Source organism: Symphalangus syndactylus, chromosome 1, assembly GCF_028878055.3.
Source record: "Symphalangus syndactylus isolate Jambi chromosome 1, NHGRI_mSymSyn1-v2.1_pri, whole genome shotgun sequence".
Lineage (NCBI taxonomy): Eukaryota > Metazoa > Chordata > Mammalia > Primates > Hylobatidae > Symphalangus > Symphalangus syndactylus.
This window is the reverse complement of record NC_072423.2, coordinates 89,036,343-89,051,572: the sequence shown is the minus strand read 5'-3', so window position 1 is coordinate 89,051,572 and position 15,230 is coordinate 89,036,343. Positions and strand designations below refer to the sequence as shown.

Here is a 15,230-nt window from a genome sequence, read left to right as displayed (position 1 = left end):
TGGGTTCTCTATTCTGTTCCACTGATCTATGTGCCTATTTTTATACCAGTGCCATGCTGTTTGGGTGCTTTATAGTATAGTTTGAAGTTGGGTAATATGATGCCTCTAGATTTGTTGTTTTTGCTTAATCTTGCTTTAGCTATGTGGGCTTTTTTTTTTTTTTTTTGGTTCCATATGAACTGTAGGATTGTTTTTTTCCAGTTCTGTGAGGAATGATGGTACTGTTTTGATGGGAATTGTGCTGAATTTGTAGATTGCTTTTGGCAGTATGGCCATTTTCACAATACTGATTCTACCTAGCAAATGAGCATGGGATGTGTTTCTATTTATTTCTGTCATCTATGATTTCTTTTAGTGGTGTTTTGTAGTTTTCCTTGTAGAGGTCTTTCAACTCCTTGGTTAGGTGTACTCCTAAATATTTTATTTGTTTGCAGCTATTGTAAAAGGGGTTGAGTTCTTCATTTGTTTCTTAGCTTGGTCGCTGTTGGTGTATAGCAGAGCTACTGATTTGTGTACATTAATTTTATATCCTGAAACTTTGCTGAATTCATTTACCAGTTTTAAGAGTTTTTTGGATGAGTCATTAGGGTTTTCTAGATATACAACTGTATCATTAGGAAACAGCAAGAGTCTGACTTCCTCTTTATTGATTTGGATGCCTTTTATTTCTTTCTCTTGTCTGATCACTCTGGCTAGGACTTCCAGCACTATGTTGAATAGAAGCGGTGAGAGTGAGCATCCTTGTCTTGTTCCAGTTCTCAGAGGGAATGCTTTCAACTTTTCCCCATTTGGCTGTAGATTTGTTATAGATGGCTTTTATTACATTGAGGTATGTCCCTTGTATGCCGATTTTGCTGAGGGTTTTAATCATAAAGTGATGCTGGATTTTGTCAAATGCTTTTTCTGCATCTATTGAGATGATCATGCGATTTTTGTTTTTAATTCTGTTTATGTGGTGTATCACATTTATTGACTTGAGTATGTTAAAACACCCCTGCATCCCTGGTGTGAAACCCACTTGATCATGGTGGATTACTTTTTTGATATGCTGTTGGATTTGGTTAGTTAGTATTTTGTTAAGGATTTTTGCATTTATGTTCATCAGGGATATTGGTCTGTAGTTTTCTTTTTTTGTTATGTCCTTTTCCTGGTTTTGGTATTGGGGTGATACTGGCCTCATAGAGTGATTTAGGGAGGATTCCCTCTTTCTCTGTCTTTTGGAGTTGTGTCAGTAGGATTGGTACCAATTCTTCTTTGAAGGTCTGATAGAATTCTGCTGTGAATCCATCTGGTCCTGGGCTTTTTTTTTTTGTTAGCAATTTTTTATTACCATTTTAGTCTTGCTGCTTGTTTTTGGTATGTTCAGAGCTTCTATATCTTCCTGGTTTAATCTAAGAGAGTAGTAAATTTCCAGAAATTTTTCCATCTCCTCTAGGTTTTCTAATTTATGTGCACAAGGTGTTCACAGTAGCCTTGAGTTATCTTTTGTATTTCTGTGGTTTCAGTTGTAATATCTCCCATTTCATTTCTAATTGAGCTTATTTGGATCATTTCTCTTTTCTTGGTTACTCTTGCTAATGGTCTATCAATTTTATTTACCTTTTCAAAGAGCCAGCTGTTTGTTTCATTTATCTTTTGTATTGCTTTTTTCCCCCAATTTCATTTTGTTCTGCTCTAATCTTGGTTATTTCTTTACTTCTGCTGGGTTTGTGTTTGGTTTGTTCTTGTTTCTCTAGTTCCTTGAGGTGTGACCTTAGATTGTCTATTTGTGCTCTTTCAGACTTTTTGATGTAGGCATGCAAGGGTATGAACTTTTTTCTTAGTACTGCCTTTGCTGTATCCCAGAGGTTTTGATAGGTTGTGTCACTATTATTCAGTTCAAAGAATTTTGTAATTTCCACTGTGATTTCATTGTTGACCCAATGATCATTCAGGAGCACGATATTTAATTTCCATGTATTTGCTGGTTTTGAAGGTCCCTTTTGGAGTTGATTTCCAATTTTATTCCACTGTGGTCTGAGTGAGTACTTGATATTATTTCAGTTTTCCTAAATTTATTGAGACTTGTTTTGTGGCCTATCATTTGGTCTATCTTGAAGAAAGTTCCATATGCTGGTGAATAGAATGTATATTTTGCAGTTGTTGGGTACAGTGGTTTTGTAAATATCTGTTAAGTCAATTTGTTCCAGGGTATAGTTTCAATCCATAGTTTCTTTGTTGATTTTCTGTCTTGATGACCTTTCTAGTGCTGCCAGTGGAGTATTGAAGTCCCCCCTATTATTGTGTTGCTATCTCATTTCTTAGGTCTAGTAGTAATTGTTTTATAAATTTGGGAGCTCCAGCATTAGGTGCGTATATATTTAGGACTGTGATATTTTCTTGTTGGACAAGGCCTTTTATTATTATATAAGGTCTCTCTTTGTCTTTTTAAACTGCTGTTCCTTTAAAGTTTGTTTTGTCTCATAGAGGAGTAGTTACTCCTGCTAGCTTTTGGAGTCCATCTGCATGGAACATCTTTTTCTACCCCTTTGTCTTAAGTTTATGTGATTCCTTATGTGTTAGGTGAGTCTCTTGAAGGCAGCAGATACTTGGTTGGTGAATTCTTGTCCTTTCTGCAAGTCTGTATCTTTTATTCTAATTCTGTCTTCTGAACTCTATATTCCATGTCCAACAGGCTACTTGACATGTCCAGTTGAATATTAAATAAACATTTCAAACTCAACATTTTCAAAGCAAACTCATCGTCTTCCTCTGAAAACCAGTTCTGTACACAGTCTTCCCTGTATCAGTTGATGTCAAGTCATTCCTTCTATTAGCTTGAACAAAAACCCTGGCATTATCTTTAACTTCTTTCACACTCCATACCCAATCCATCAAGATATTAAATTGGCTCTACCTCAACATATGTCTACATCATTACTTTCACCACCTTCACTACTAACAACTTTGTTTGAGTCTCACCTGGACTTTTGAAGTAGCTTTCTAAAAAGTCTCTTTGGACCCCTTCATTCTCTTTTCAACACAGAAGCCAAAGTGATTCTTTTAAAACCTAAGCCAGATTATTTAGCTCTGTTTATGAAACACTATAATAACTCCAATTTCACTTACAGTAAAAGCTAAAATCTTTACAATGGCTTGCATAGCCCTATATTAACAGGCACCCCATTTTTTTTTCTAACTTGTTTTCTACTACCATTGTGCTTGCTCACTCTGTTCCAGAAATACTGACTACATTTTTCTAGGAACCCTTCATTGAAGACTTCATTCTGAATGTTCTCCTGAGATGTTTTTTCCCAGCATATCCTTGTGGTCAAAACCATCACTTTTTCAAGTCTTTGCTCAAATGTCACTATGGTAGTTTGAACTGTTGGCCACAATTTTTTACTTTTAGGTAATAATAATATATTTTCATACTCTTGCCATGATCTCATGGTGCTTGGATTATGCTTCCCTGCTCTTTAATTTAGGACTTGATCATTTTATTTGTTTTAGCTGGGATTTTAACAAACATGACCCAAGCCAAAGCTTGCAATGGTCTTGTGTGATTAGGATTGTCCTCTTGTGTTCTTGTTTTTCATTGTGAGAAGAATATGCCTCTAGTAGCCACTAGTCTAAAGGCAATAATATACATATGGAGCAGATCTGGACCTGTCCTGTAGCTTGAAACCAGGCCAAGAGCAGCTGAATCTCTGCCAAGTCTGCATGAGTAAAAAATAAATGCTTGTAATTGTATGCCACTGGGTTTTTTGTGGTTTATTATATAACAATAGATCAGTAATAGAGTCATTTTTTCAATGAGCCCTACCTCAACCATCCAATTTTAGATGATAACCTATATCCCTTTGCCACTTTCCCCAAAATTCCAGGCCCCCTTAGCCTACTCTTTTTCTTTTTGCTTCTATAGCCTTATCATCTTCTAATATACTACACCATGCTAGAATAAAAGCTCCATAAGAAGTGGGATCTTTGTTTTGTTTGCTAATGTATCTCAGGCACCTCAAACAGTGCCTGACACATCATAGTACTCAATAAGTACTGGTTGAGTGATCAAACTCCAAATGTGATATTATAATAAGCTTCACTCAAGATTTTGTGGGAAACATGGCACATCAACCACCATAATATCCTTCTTCATGATATCCCCTTTAAAGACAATGGCACATCACTCATCATACTATCAGTCACAATAAAATTCAATTTCAAAATCTCTGTTCAATTTTACCAAATACTTCTCAAATACAACACAAAGATTTTATGTTTCTTTCCCTACACAAATTGTATATATCCCACTATTTCCTAAGCAGTTATGCCCTCTCATTTTTTATTTGCCCCACTGGCAAAATAAATACCATATGGGCAGTTGAATAGTCACCAACCATTTTCTGTTTTCCCAAAATGCCTCTTGGGCATCTTATCATTTTTCTCCATATCCTAGAAGAATGTAAAAGGTAGCCTTTTAACAAAATAGACTCTTATTATTAAAGAATATCACTGATAAGAATCTAAGTTTTTTCATATTGGTATATTATTTTCAACCAGGTAAAATGAGTTCCTTGAGAATAGAGATTGTGCATTTTTAGTGTTCAGTCTCTGGCACACTGTTTGACTGATAAACAGTCATTAAATGTAACAAATAAGTTAATGAATAACAATCAGAAATTTGATTATTTACTCACAAGCAAGGATGACCAAAATGGGTATGCCGTTAGTAGTGCAAGAGGAGTATATATGGCTTCAAATGCACTAGTTTGTGTGAATAACAAATATATCCAGAGCAGTCCCAGGCAGTGAAGAAGTATGCCAGTCATTATTTGTATGGCCTGGAAGAAAATAACACTAACACTAGTTATTATTTTAGTTCAACCTTTGAAAGGAATATACATCAAGAAAAAGCCAAGATGAAGACAGAAGGTGATGACCTAACAGAATTTTAAATTTCTCAACATTCAACTCAGATAAGGAGAGTTTATTATTTCAGAGCAGTTTGTAGATATGATGACTATGTACATATCCAATAAAATTATACTAGGAGTCTGTTTATCTGATTGGTTCAGGAGATTATATAGCATTAGTCCTGGAGTCCAGAAGAATTGACCTCCTTCGAGAGTCATCAGTCCCAGTGTGGTCAACAATCTTTGACCTGTATGGTCAAGAATTCTTGACCTAGGTCAACAATCTTATCCTGCATATACAGCTTTTATGTTCTATAGGCAACTAGACTTGGTATTTCTAACCTTCCCTAGATTTCTCTTATCTTACCAAAGCTGATTTTTGGACTTTGGTTCCTTTTGTTCTTCCCACCTCCATAACATCTATAACTAATAGTCCTGGGTCCTTTATAAGAGGGTCCTTTTAAAAGGATAGTGAGCCTTTCGGATCCTTGGTTTTCTGTCAATCTTCCAAGGGGCTATTTCGTGATGTGGAGGTCTCAGATAATTTGTACCCACTGAAGTTATAGGCCAGCTATGACAGTTTCTGAGCCACAGGAGGAGGACAATTCTAAGTTGTATGAAGAGCCTGCTAATGTATCACTGTAGGGCCTTTCAGTTGGTTTTCAGGTAGATATTTCTCAGGGGTGCTTTTGTTCTGCCACAGCTGAATGAACCAACATTCCGACTTTCCCTACCTACACCCCCAGGTAAGCCCAGGGGTTAAGTTTGAAAAAGCTGGAGGAGCAGGATTGGAGTTCATAACTTAGCATCTTTTGCCATACTGCAAATCACAATGTCTGGGGATTCCTGACATATTTTTCTCACAGATTTTCTTAAAACACTGGACACCTCTACTTGAAGTTTGCAATGAGCTTCTGTTCTGGTGTGTGATTCTGGGGAGAGCCAAGAATTGGCTAATTAATGAAAATACTATTTTCACTTACAGATTAACCCCTAGGCAACACAAAACTATGCATTTAGAGGTACTTCAGGCAGGCTGTGGCAGGAAGCAAGGGGAAACTGGAATGGATAGGACTTTTCCCACTGACTGACATGCTGTGCACATTTCATCTCCTTGCTTGGCGTGGAACACGATGACTTTCTCTGAAGTCTGAGTTTAGTGAAGGATGTAGAATATTAAAAAAAACTTTATTTTTAAGTAATTATAAATTCATAGGAATTTTCAAAACTAGTATGGACAGGTCCTTGTGTCCTAAATCCAGATTTTCAGAAGGGTTCCATCTTACATAACTATATGACAATATCAAAATTAGGAAATTAACCTTGATACAGTGTGTGTGTATAGTTATGTGTCATTTTAGCACATAAGCATATTTGCATAATCACAACCATAATCAGGATACAGAACTATTCTATCACCATGAAGATATCCCTCATGCTATATCTTTATTGTCCCAACAATGCTAAACTTCTGGTAGTCACTTTTTGTTTTTCATATCCTCACTATTATCATTTTGATAATGTCAAATAAATGGAATAATTCAGTATGTTCCTTTTGTGATTGGCTTTTTTGTTGTTGTCCAGCAAAATACCTTTGAAATCCATCAAGTTGTTATGTGTAACAATGTAGTTCACTCCTTTTTAATTTCTTTTTTTTCTTTTTTTTTTTTTTTGAGACAGAGTCTCGCTCTGTGGCCCAGGCTGGAGTGCAGTGGCACAATCTCGGCTCACTGCAAGCTCCGCCTCCCAGGTTCACGCCATTCTCCTGCCTCAGCCTCTCCGAGTAGCTGGGACTACAGGCGCCCACCACCACGCCTGGCTAATTTTTTGTATTTTTAGTAGAGACGGGGTTTCACAATGGTCTCTATCTCCTGACCTCGTGATCCGCCCGCCTCGGCCTCCCAAAGTGCTGGGCACTCCTTTTTAATTTCTGAGTAGTAGTCTACGGTATGAACAACTAGAGTTTATTCACCTCTTGAGGGGGTATTTTGATAGTTTCCAGTTTGGTAGCTATTACAAATAAAGATGCTATGAATAGTCATGTGTAAATTCTGCAGACATCAGTTTTCAGTTGTACAAGATAAATACCCTGGAGCTCACTTGCTAAATTTAATGGTAAGTGTATGTTTAGTATTTAAATAAGATGTCAAACTATTTTCGAGAGTGATTGTATCATTTTTATATTCTCATTGGCAATGTAAGAGAGATCCAGTTTCTCTGCATCATCTCCAGCATGTGGTATTGTCACAATTTCTTATTTTAGTTGTTCTAATAGGTTTGTAGTGATATCTCATTGTGGTCTTACTTTGCATTTCTCTGGTGCCTAATGATGTTGAGCATCTTTCTATAGGCTTATGCCATCTGTATATTTTCTTCAGTGAAATGTCTTTTCATGTCTTTTGCTGGTTTTAAAGTTGGATCATTTGTGTTTTTTCTGCTGTTGAGTTTTAAGGATTTTAAGAAGGATATTCTTAGATACAAATCCTTTGTCAGAGATGTGGTTGGCAAGTATTTTCTCCTACTCTGTAGCTTGTCATTTCATCTTCCTAACAAGGGTATTTCACAAAACAAAACTTAATTTTGGTGAAGTAAAATGTATTGATTTGTGTCTTTTATGGATGGATCATGTTTTTAAGGTCATGTTAAAGAGCTCTAGGGTCCTGGGTACTAAATATTTTCTTATATGCTTTCTTCTAAAAGTGTTATAGTTTTATATTTAAATATATTATTCATTTTGAGTTAATTTTTGTATAAGGTAGGAGACTTTAGTTTGAGGTTCTTTTGTTGTATTTATTTTTTGCCACTGGTTATCCAGTTAGTCCAACACCATTTTTAGAGATGACTATACTTCCTCTGTTGAATTAGTTTTATAAAAAAATCAGTCAACCATACTTGTATGAGTCTACCTATGGATTGTGTGTTCTGTTCCATTTATCCATGTATCTGTTGCTACACCAATACCACACAATCTTTTTTTTTTTTTTTTTTTTTTATTTATTATACTTTAGGTTTTAGGGTACATGTGCACAATGTGCAGGTTTGTTACATATGTATCCATGTGCCATGTTGATTTCCTGCACCCATTAACTCGTCATTTAGCATTAGGTATATCTCCTAATGCTGTCCCTCCCCCCTTCCCCCACCCCACAATAGTCCCCTGAATGTGATGTTCCCCTTCCTGTGTCCATGAGTTCTCATTGTTCAATTCCCACCTATGAGTGAGAACATGCGGTGTTTGGATTTTTGTCCTTGCGATAGTTTACTGAGAATGATGTTTTCCAGTTTCATCCATGTCCCTACAAAGGACACGAACTCATCATTTTTTATGGCTGCATAGTATTCCATGGTGTATATGTGCCACATTTTCTTAATCCAGTCTATCGTTGTTGGACATTTGGGTTGGTTCCAACTCTTTGCTATTGTGAATAGTGCCACAATAAACATACGTGTGCATGTGTCTTTACAGCAGCATGATTTATAGTCCTTTGGGTATATCCCCAGTAATGGGATGGCTGGGTCAAATGGTATTTCTAGTTCTAGATCCCTGAGGAATCGCCACACTGACTTCCACAATGGTTGAACTAGTTTACAGTCCCACCGACAGTGTAAAAGTGTTCCTATTTCTCCACATCGTCTCCAGCACCTGTTGTTTCCTGCTTTTTTAATGATGGCCATTCTAACTGGTGTGAGATGGTATCTCACTGTGGTTTTGATTTGCATTTCTCTGATGGCCAGTGATGATGAGAATTTCTTCATGAATACCACACAATCTTAATATCTGTAGTTATATGTCTTAAAAGCAGGTGGTATGATTCCTTTCACTTTATTCTTCTTTAAAAAAATTTTAGCTATTCTAGCTTCTCAACCTTTCCATAGAAATTTTAGATAATCTTATTTAAATCTCCAAAAAATGTTTCCAGGATTTTGATAGGAATTGTGCTAAATCTATATGTCAATTTTGGGACAATTAATATTTTTACTATGTTGAGATTTTCAGCCACAACAATAAATGGCTTTTCATTTATGTAACCTACTTGGAATTATTTTGTTTTATTTTATTTATATATTTTGGAGGTGAAGTTTCGCTCTTGTCAACCAGGCTGGAATTCAGTGGCATGATCTCGGCTCACTGCAACCTTTGTCTCCCAGATTCAAGCAATCCTCCTGCCTCAGCCTCCTGAGTAGCTGGGATTACAGGCACATGCCACCACACCAGGCTAATTTTTGTATTTTTAGTAGAGATGGGGTTTTACCATTTTGGTCAGGCTTGTCTTGAACTCCTGACCTCAGGTGATCCACCCGCCTCAGCCTCCTGAATTCTTTTATTAGTATTAGATAATTTTCAAAATATAAGTCCTGTATATATTTTGCTAAACTTATACCTAAGTATTTAATTGTTTGAGTGATTTTAAATAGTATTGTGTTTTAAATTTTGTTGTCCATATGTTCATTGCTATTATATAAAAATATAATTAATTTTGTATGTTGATCATTAATCTTGTATCCTGTGACCTTGCTGAACTCACTTATTAGTTCCAGGAGTCCTTTTTGTTTTTTTTTAATTGCATGGGATTTTCTACATAGATCATCATGTCATCTGCAAACAGGGATATTTTTATTTTTTCCTTTACAATCTGTATGCTGTAAAAAGCATACAGCTTGTAAAGCTTTCTTTTTTAATCTTATTGATCTGTGCTGAGACTTCAAGTACTGTGCTAGTAAGCATGGTGAGAGATGATATCTTTGCACTGTTACTAATCTTAGGGAAAAATAATTCAAGTTTTAAAGATGAAATATAATGTTAGCTGTAAGTTTTTTTGTAGGTGTTCTTTATCAGGTTGTGGAAGTTCTACATTTCTATTATTCTAAGAGCTTTCTAAAATATCATGAATGGGTGTTAGTTAAATTTTGTCAAATGTGGTTTATTTTGCAACTGACATGATCATGTGATTTTTCTTCTTTAGCCTATTAATATGATAGGTCACACTGATTGCTTCTCGAATACTAAACCAGCTTTGTATATCTGGAATAAGTCTCACTTAGTCATGGTGGAAATTTTTAAATATTGCTGAATTATATTTGCTAATACTTCATAAGTGATTTTTGTGTCTATATTCTGAAGGATATGGATCTACAGTTTTCTTCTTTTGTACTATCTTTGTTGTATTTGATTTTGGTATCAGAATAATATTGGCCTCTTCAAATAAGTTGGGAAATGTTTCATTCCTCTTGTTTTTTGAAAAATATTAAGAAAAACTGGTGTTGAATATTCTAAGAACATCTGGTAGATTCTTCAGTGAAATCAGGCCTGGAGATTTCTTTTTCAGGAGTTTTAAAATTACAAATTTAATTTTTCTAACAATTATAGGGCCATTAAAATCATCTATTTCATATTGAGTTGTAGTTTGTGCTTTTTGGGAAAATTTGTTCTTTTTATCAAAGTTGTCAAATTTGTGTCTATAGAGTTACTGATAGTAGTCTCTTAATATTATTTTGAGATATAAATTATCTGTAGTAATATACTCTTTTATTTCTGAGTTTGGTAATTTTTGTCTTTGCTTTCTTTTTCTTGATCAATCTTGCTAGATGTTTGTTGATTTTGATGATATTTTAAAAGAATCAACTATTTGTTGTACTGATTTTCTCTACTTTTTAAATTTTAATTTTATTGATTTATTTTCTTATCTTTATTATTTTCTTCTGATTTATTTGGGTTTATTTTGCTCTTCTTTTTCTAGTTTTTTTTAAGTAAGAGTTTAGAGTATTTATTCGGTAATTTTCTTGTTTTCTGTAAGCATTTAGTGTTATACATTTTGATATCATGTATTTTCACTATAATTCACTGAATTTAAAAAAATTTTTCATTGAAATGTCCTCTTTAAAGCATTAATTATTTAGAAGTGTCTTAGTTTTCAAGTTTGGAGCTTTTTTGTTATCTTTCTCTTAATTGGTTTCTAGTGTGATTCTATTTTGGTGAGAGAACACATTCCATATGATTTCAATTCTTTTAAATATTTCAAAGTGTATGGCCCAAAATATAGTTTATTTGGTTAATGTTTCATGGACACTTAAAAAGAATGGTATTCCTAAGAGCAAAGACATGGAATCAACCTAAATGCTCATCAATGGTAGACTAGATAAAGAAAATGTGGTACATATACACTATGGAATACTATGTAGCCATAAAAAAGAATGAAATCATGTCCTTCGCTGCAACATGAATAGAGCTGGAGGCCATTATCCTAAGCAAACTAACACATGAACAGAAAACTAAATACTGCATGTTCTGACTTATAAGTGGGAGCTAAATGTCCAGCACACATGAACACAAAGAAGGTAACAACAGACATCAGGACCTGCTTGAGGGTAGAAGTTTGGAGCAGGGTGAGGATTGAAAAACTACCCATGAGGTACTATGCTAATGACCTGGGTGATTAAATAATCTGTACAATAAACCTCCATAATAACAATTTACTATATAACAAAGCCACACATATACCCCTGAACCTAGAAGTAAAAAAAAAAAAAAAAAAAAAAAAAAGAGTATATATTCTGATGTTAGATATAGATATTCTATAAATATTAATTACATCTTACTGGTTGGTGGCGGTATTGAGTTCTTTTATATATTTGTTTTTCTTGTTTAGTTATATCAATCAAATTTTTATTTTTATAATTTATTTTTTAGTGATATAATATTTGTACATATTTGTGGGGTACGTGTAATATTTTGCTACATTTATTGAATGTGTAATGATCAAGTCAGGGTAGTTAGGACATTTCAATGTGTTGAAAATGTCTCAAGTCCTTCTCTTCTAAGTATTTTGGATTGCTTTGGTTATTTGAAAACTTTTTTTGATTCCATACAAATTTTAGGATTCTTTTTTCTAGTTCTATGAAAAGTGACATTGGTATTTGGATTTGGAATACATTGAAATTGTAGATTTCTCTGGTTAGTATCATCATTTTTCCAATCCATGAGCATGGGATGTCTTTCTGTTTGTTTGTGCCCTCTTCAATTTCTTTTATCAGTCTTCTGTAGTTTTACTTATAGTTTTCCTTTCACCTTCTTGGTTAAATTTATTCCTAGGTATTTTATATTTTGAAATTGCAGGCTTCAAAACATTAGTAGGTATATCTCAACTGGGAACCCAGTTTGAGATATATGCAATAAAAAGAAAACTCAGGAAATTCACTAACATATCATTCTTTGGGTTCAAAGGTCCCTAAATCTTATTCTTCCTTATCCATACTTTTCAGGATCTTCTTGTATTTATCCAAAGTTTTAGATATAGTTAGTGGTAAGAATAGGGAGAAATGGCCATTGGAATGTCTTAATGCATGAAATAAAACCAGAGCTCTGTGTCTTCTTAGATAATGGTAGATCTCATTAGAAAGACAGTAATATGGACAATAACAAATTTATTTATTCTCAAATACATTTCAACTAATTTTTTCCCAATATCAAGACCAGATAAATGGATAAGGGGGTTAGGAATCCAAATCTTTAATATCACAACCTTGAAAATGAAGAGAGAAAATATTGGGTTCATTGCTTGTTTTATGTAAGGCTGTTAGTATAATTCTGGCAAAGGATCAGGCAGATCTTAAATAAGTGGAAGTAATAATAGACTTGTGATGTTGGGAATTTTCCTGAACCAAACTTTAATCCTGCTGGTTTAATCCTAATTTGGTTCCATCATCCAACAATGAGTGGATAATGCAAAATCATATAGCAATATGGGTGAATACTTGCCATATTTGATGAAGTTGACTGGGAAAAGAGTCATGTGTTTTGGGGGTAATCTTGAAAGCACAGTGTTATTTTGATCACTGTCCATAAAGCTCTGTGGCCTGCAGCTTCTCCTGAATGTAGTTTCCACAATCTGGTCATCTCATTTAGAACCGTGTCATCAGCTTAGCTTGAAATAATTTATAGATGCCAAAAAGAGATTTCTTTACCCATTTCCAGAGTCAGGGTTTTCTGAGAGAATGAGTGGGTTTAGACATTGTTGGGTCATTTACATGTAGCTGATAAATTCATAATTTCTGCTTTATTTAATGTGAGCCTGATAAATAGCTTATGTGTTGAGGCTGAATGTGGAAAATGCAGATGCTACATAACAATTTCAGGACACTTCTGTTAACATTCCTCCATTTGAGGAGTTCATAATAGAGGTGGTTACAGTCTCTTCCCTTTTATATTTAGAAATCACAGCACTATAATCATTTATTCACTCAATTGGTATTTAGTTCTTACCCCCAACATTCTTGTTTCCTCTCTTATCCACAGACGATTTCGTGGCATTTTTCACTAAGATACAATAGAGATATGAAAGAATAAATGTGTTCCTTTTCTGTAGGAAAATATGAAAACAAATTAATGTTAATTTTGGGGGGGGGTAAGAAACTTAAACTTTAGAGGGAAATCCAACCAACAGCTGCCTATTTTTCACTACTTTGTTGTTCCCTGAGAGGTTTTTGCATGAAACCACCAATATTACCATGTTGAGAAATCCATTAGTTACCTCTCAAATTGTTTGTTCACTTACAAATCTTAAATTAGGCTTTAGTAAATAGAATATGGTGACTGTCCCAATAACATCAATCCCTCTAGAAATTACCCATATCCCCACATTACCCATAATCCCCATTATCCCCAGAAAAATTGGGCTTTTGGTTGCCATGGTTTATTCTCTTACTCGTTGTTTCCCTCTAAATTAAAGTCTGGTTCAGGGGCACCTGACTGGAAGAACCCATGTCATACACCTACACCAGCTGCAGGGGAGGCTGGAAAATAGAGTGATATGTTATATTTTGGAAAGGTGGGCTTCATAAGTTAGGAACCAATAAAAATATAGAGAGGGTGTTCAACAGATAAGAAAATGACAACTCACAGATAGCTATAATTAGATTGTATATAACCTGTGTTATTCTCCCTAGCATCCATATTTAATACCCATAATTATTTTATCCTAGCTGATTGGGTCAAAGGTAAACATCTAAAGCAAGGCGAGTTCATGATATACTCTTTCCAAGATTGTTCAGGTTGAGAAGATGTAAAAATTTAGGAGAAGTGGCATTGCCATGCTCTTCTCTAATGGACAAAATTGTGGAGAAAGTAAGTTTTGAGAGTGAGAGGATAGAGAAGACACCCAGAGAAAAGCAGAGACGGAAGAACAGAACTTCCCAAGATTATGATGGCTTTCCATTTTCTAGTTCCAATTCCTTTCGGAAACCTGGCTGATTTCTGGTCCTTATATTATGTAAAATACCTGCTCATATATTATAACAAATATATCTTAATTTTGCTAAAACTAGTAAGAGCTTTTGTTTCTTGCAACCAATTTTTTTTTTAAAGCGATTTGTCTTGTAACTTTTCTCATGTGGTTTTGACAATCTCCCCAATCTCCAAGAGGAGATTGTCAAAGTCTAAGATCTTGTCTTTACATTTTTCATTTATAAATGTTTCCTTTCACTTATATAAACCATGAACTCTTAAGGCTTAAATTGCCTTTGAGATGGCCCATTAAGCTTGAAATTGAAAGGTATAGTGGAAAGAGTCAAACTTGAGTTCATATCTTACCAGTTGTGAGTTCAAATCTTACCTTATGTGACCTTGTTCATGTCATTTACTCTTTCAAAGTCTGTTTCCTCAGCGCCAAAAACAAAAAACAAACAAACAAAAAAACAACCCTCCTATAGCACTGTGTTGGGGAACAAACAAGAGAAACGTACAAAATTGAAACTCGAACAAGAAGAACTTATGGTCCAAACCGGACCATGCCCTACACTGACTTGATCACAAGGCCAGAGGGGCGTGATCCTGCAGTTGGTGCCCTTAGTTCCGGATCTTCCGGCTTCAGAGTTTCGGAGGCAGCACCTGCCTGGTGGGCGATGATTCCTCCGTGGTGACCCTCATCTCCTCTCGCGAGGTTCCAACGTAGCGGTTATGGTCTAGAGCGGCCGCCAGGGGACTCCACGTGGAGACCCGCGCCGACACAGGCGCCCTGGGGGCCTCGAAACTGTTCTGAGCATGCTGGCTCTCAGGACAGCAGTGAGAGATGAGGCGTGGGGTGGGGTCTGACACAGAAGAACCTTTTCCGGCCCCTGTTAGCGTCATACTCGCTGCGCCTGACTCCAGCCGCAGGCCGATTCTCTGGCTGCCTCTGCAGAGACTTCGTTATCAAGCAAATGCCCTCTTCATCACTTTTGTAATAGGTTAGTATTAACAAGTCTTTTTACTTTTAATCCCCACAAGGTCGAAAGGGAAGGGAAGGGTACTAATCAGTAAACCTGACTCTGGTCCTTAACTCTCCTTTTTATTTGGTAGTTGCC

The 15,230-nt window shown here is 35.5% G+C and overlaps 2 protein-coding genes across 5 annotated transcripts in view; both read right to left on the bottom strand.

Moving 5' to 3' along the window:
- LOC129481125 (membrane-spanning 4-domains subfamily A member 12-like) overlaps nt 1-14,793 on the bottom strand; it is a 40,081-nt gene extending 25,288 nt beyond the window's left edge. The window contains exons 1-3 of one of the 4 annotated variants that reach the window (XM_055276219.2): nt 14,501-14,793; nt 13,153-13,249; nt 4,677-4,820 (exon numbers count right to left, since the gene is read on the bottom strand). In XM_055276219.2, the coding sequence (XP_055132194.1) occupies nt 4,677-4,820; nt 13,153-13,200 (192 nt within the window). In that variant the 5' untranslated portion in view covers nt 13,201-13,249; nt 14,501-14,793. Of the gene's footprint in view, nt 1-4,676; nt 4,837-13,152; nt 13,250-14,500 lie in introns of those variants that run through there. The other 3 variants (XM_055276131.2, XM_055276390.2, XM_055276307.2) reach the window with 3 other exon arrangements.
- MS4A13 (membrane spanning 4-domains A13) overlaps nt 13,153-15,230 on the bottom strand; it is a 66,258-nt gene continuing 64,180 nt past the window's right edge. The window contains exon 7 of the mRNA XM_055275927.2: nt 13,153-13,206. Coding sequence (XP_055131902.1) covers nt 13,204-13,206 — 3 coding nt within the window. The 3' untranslated portion in view covers nt 13,153-13,203. The remainder of the gene's footprint in view (nt 13,207-15,230) is intronic.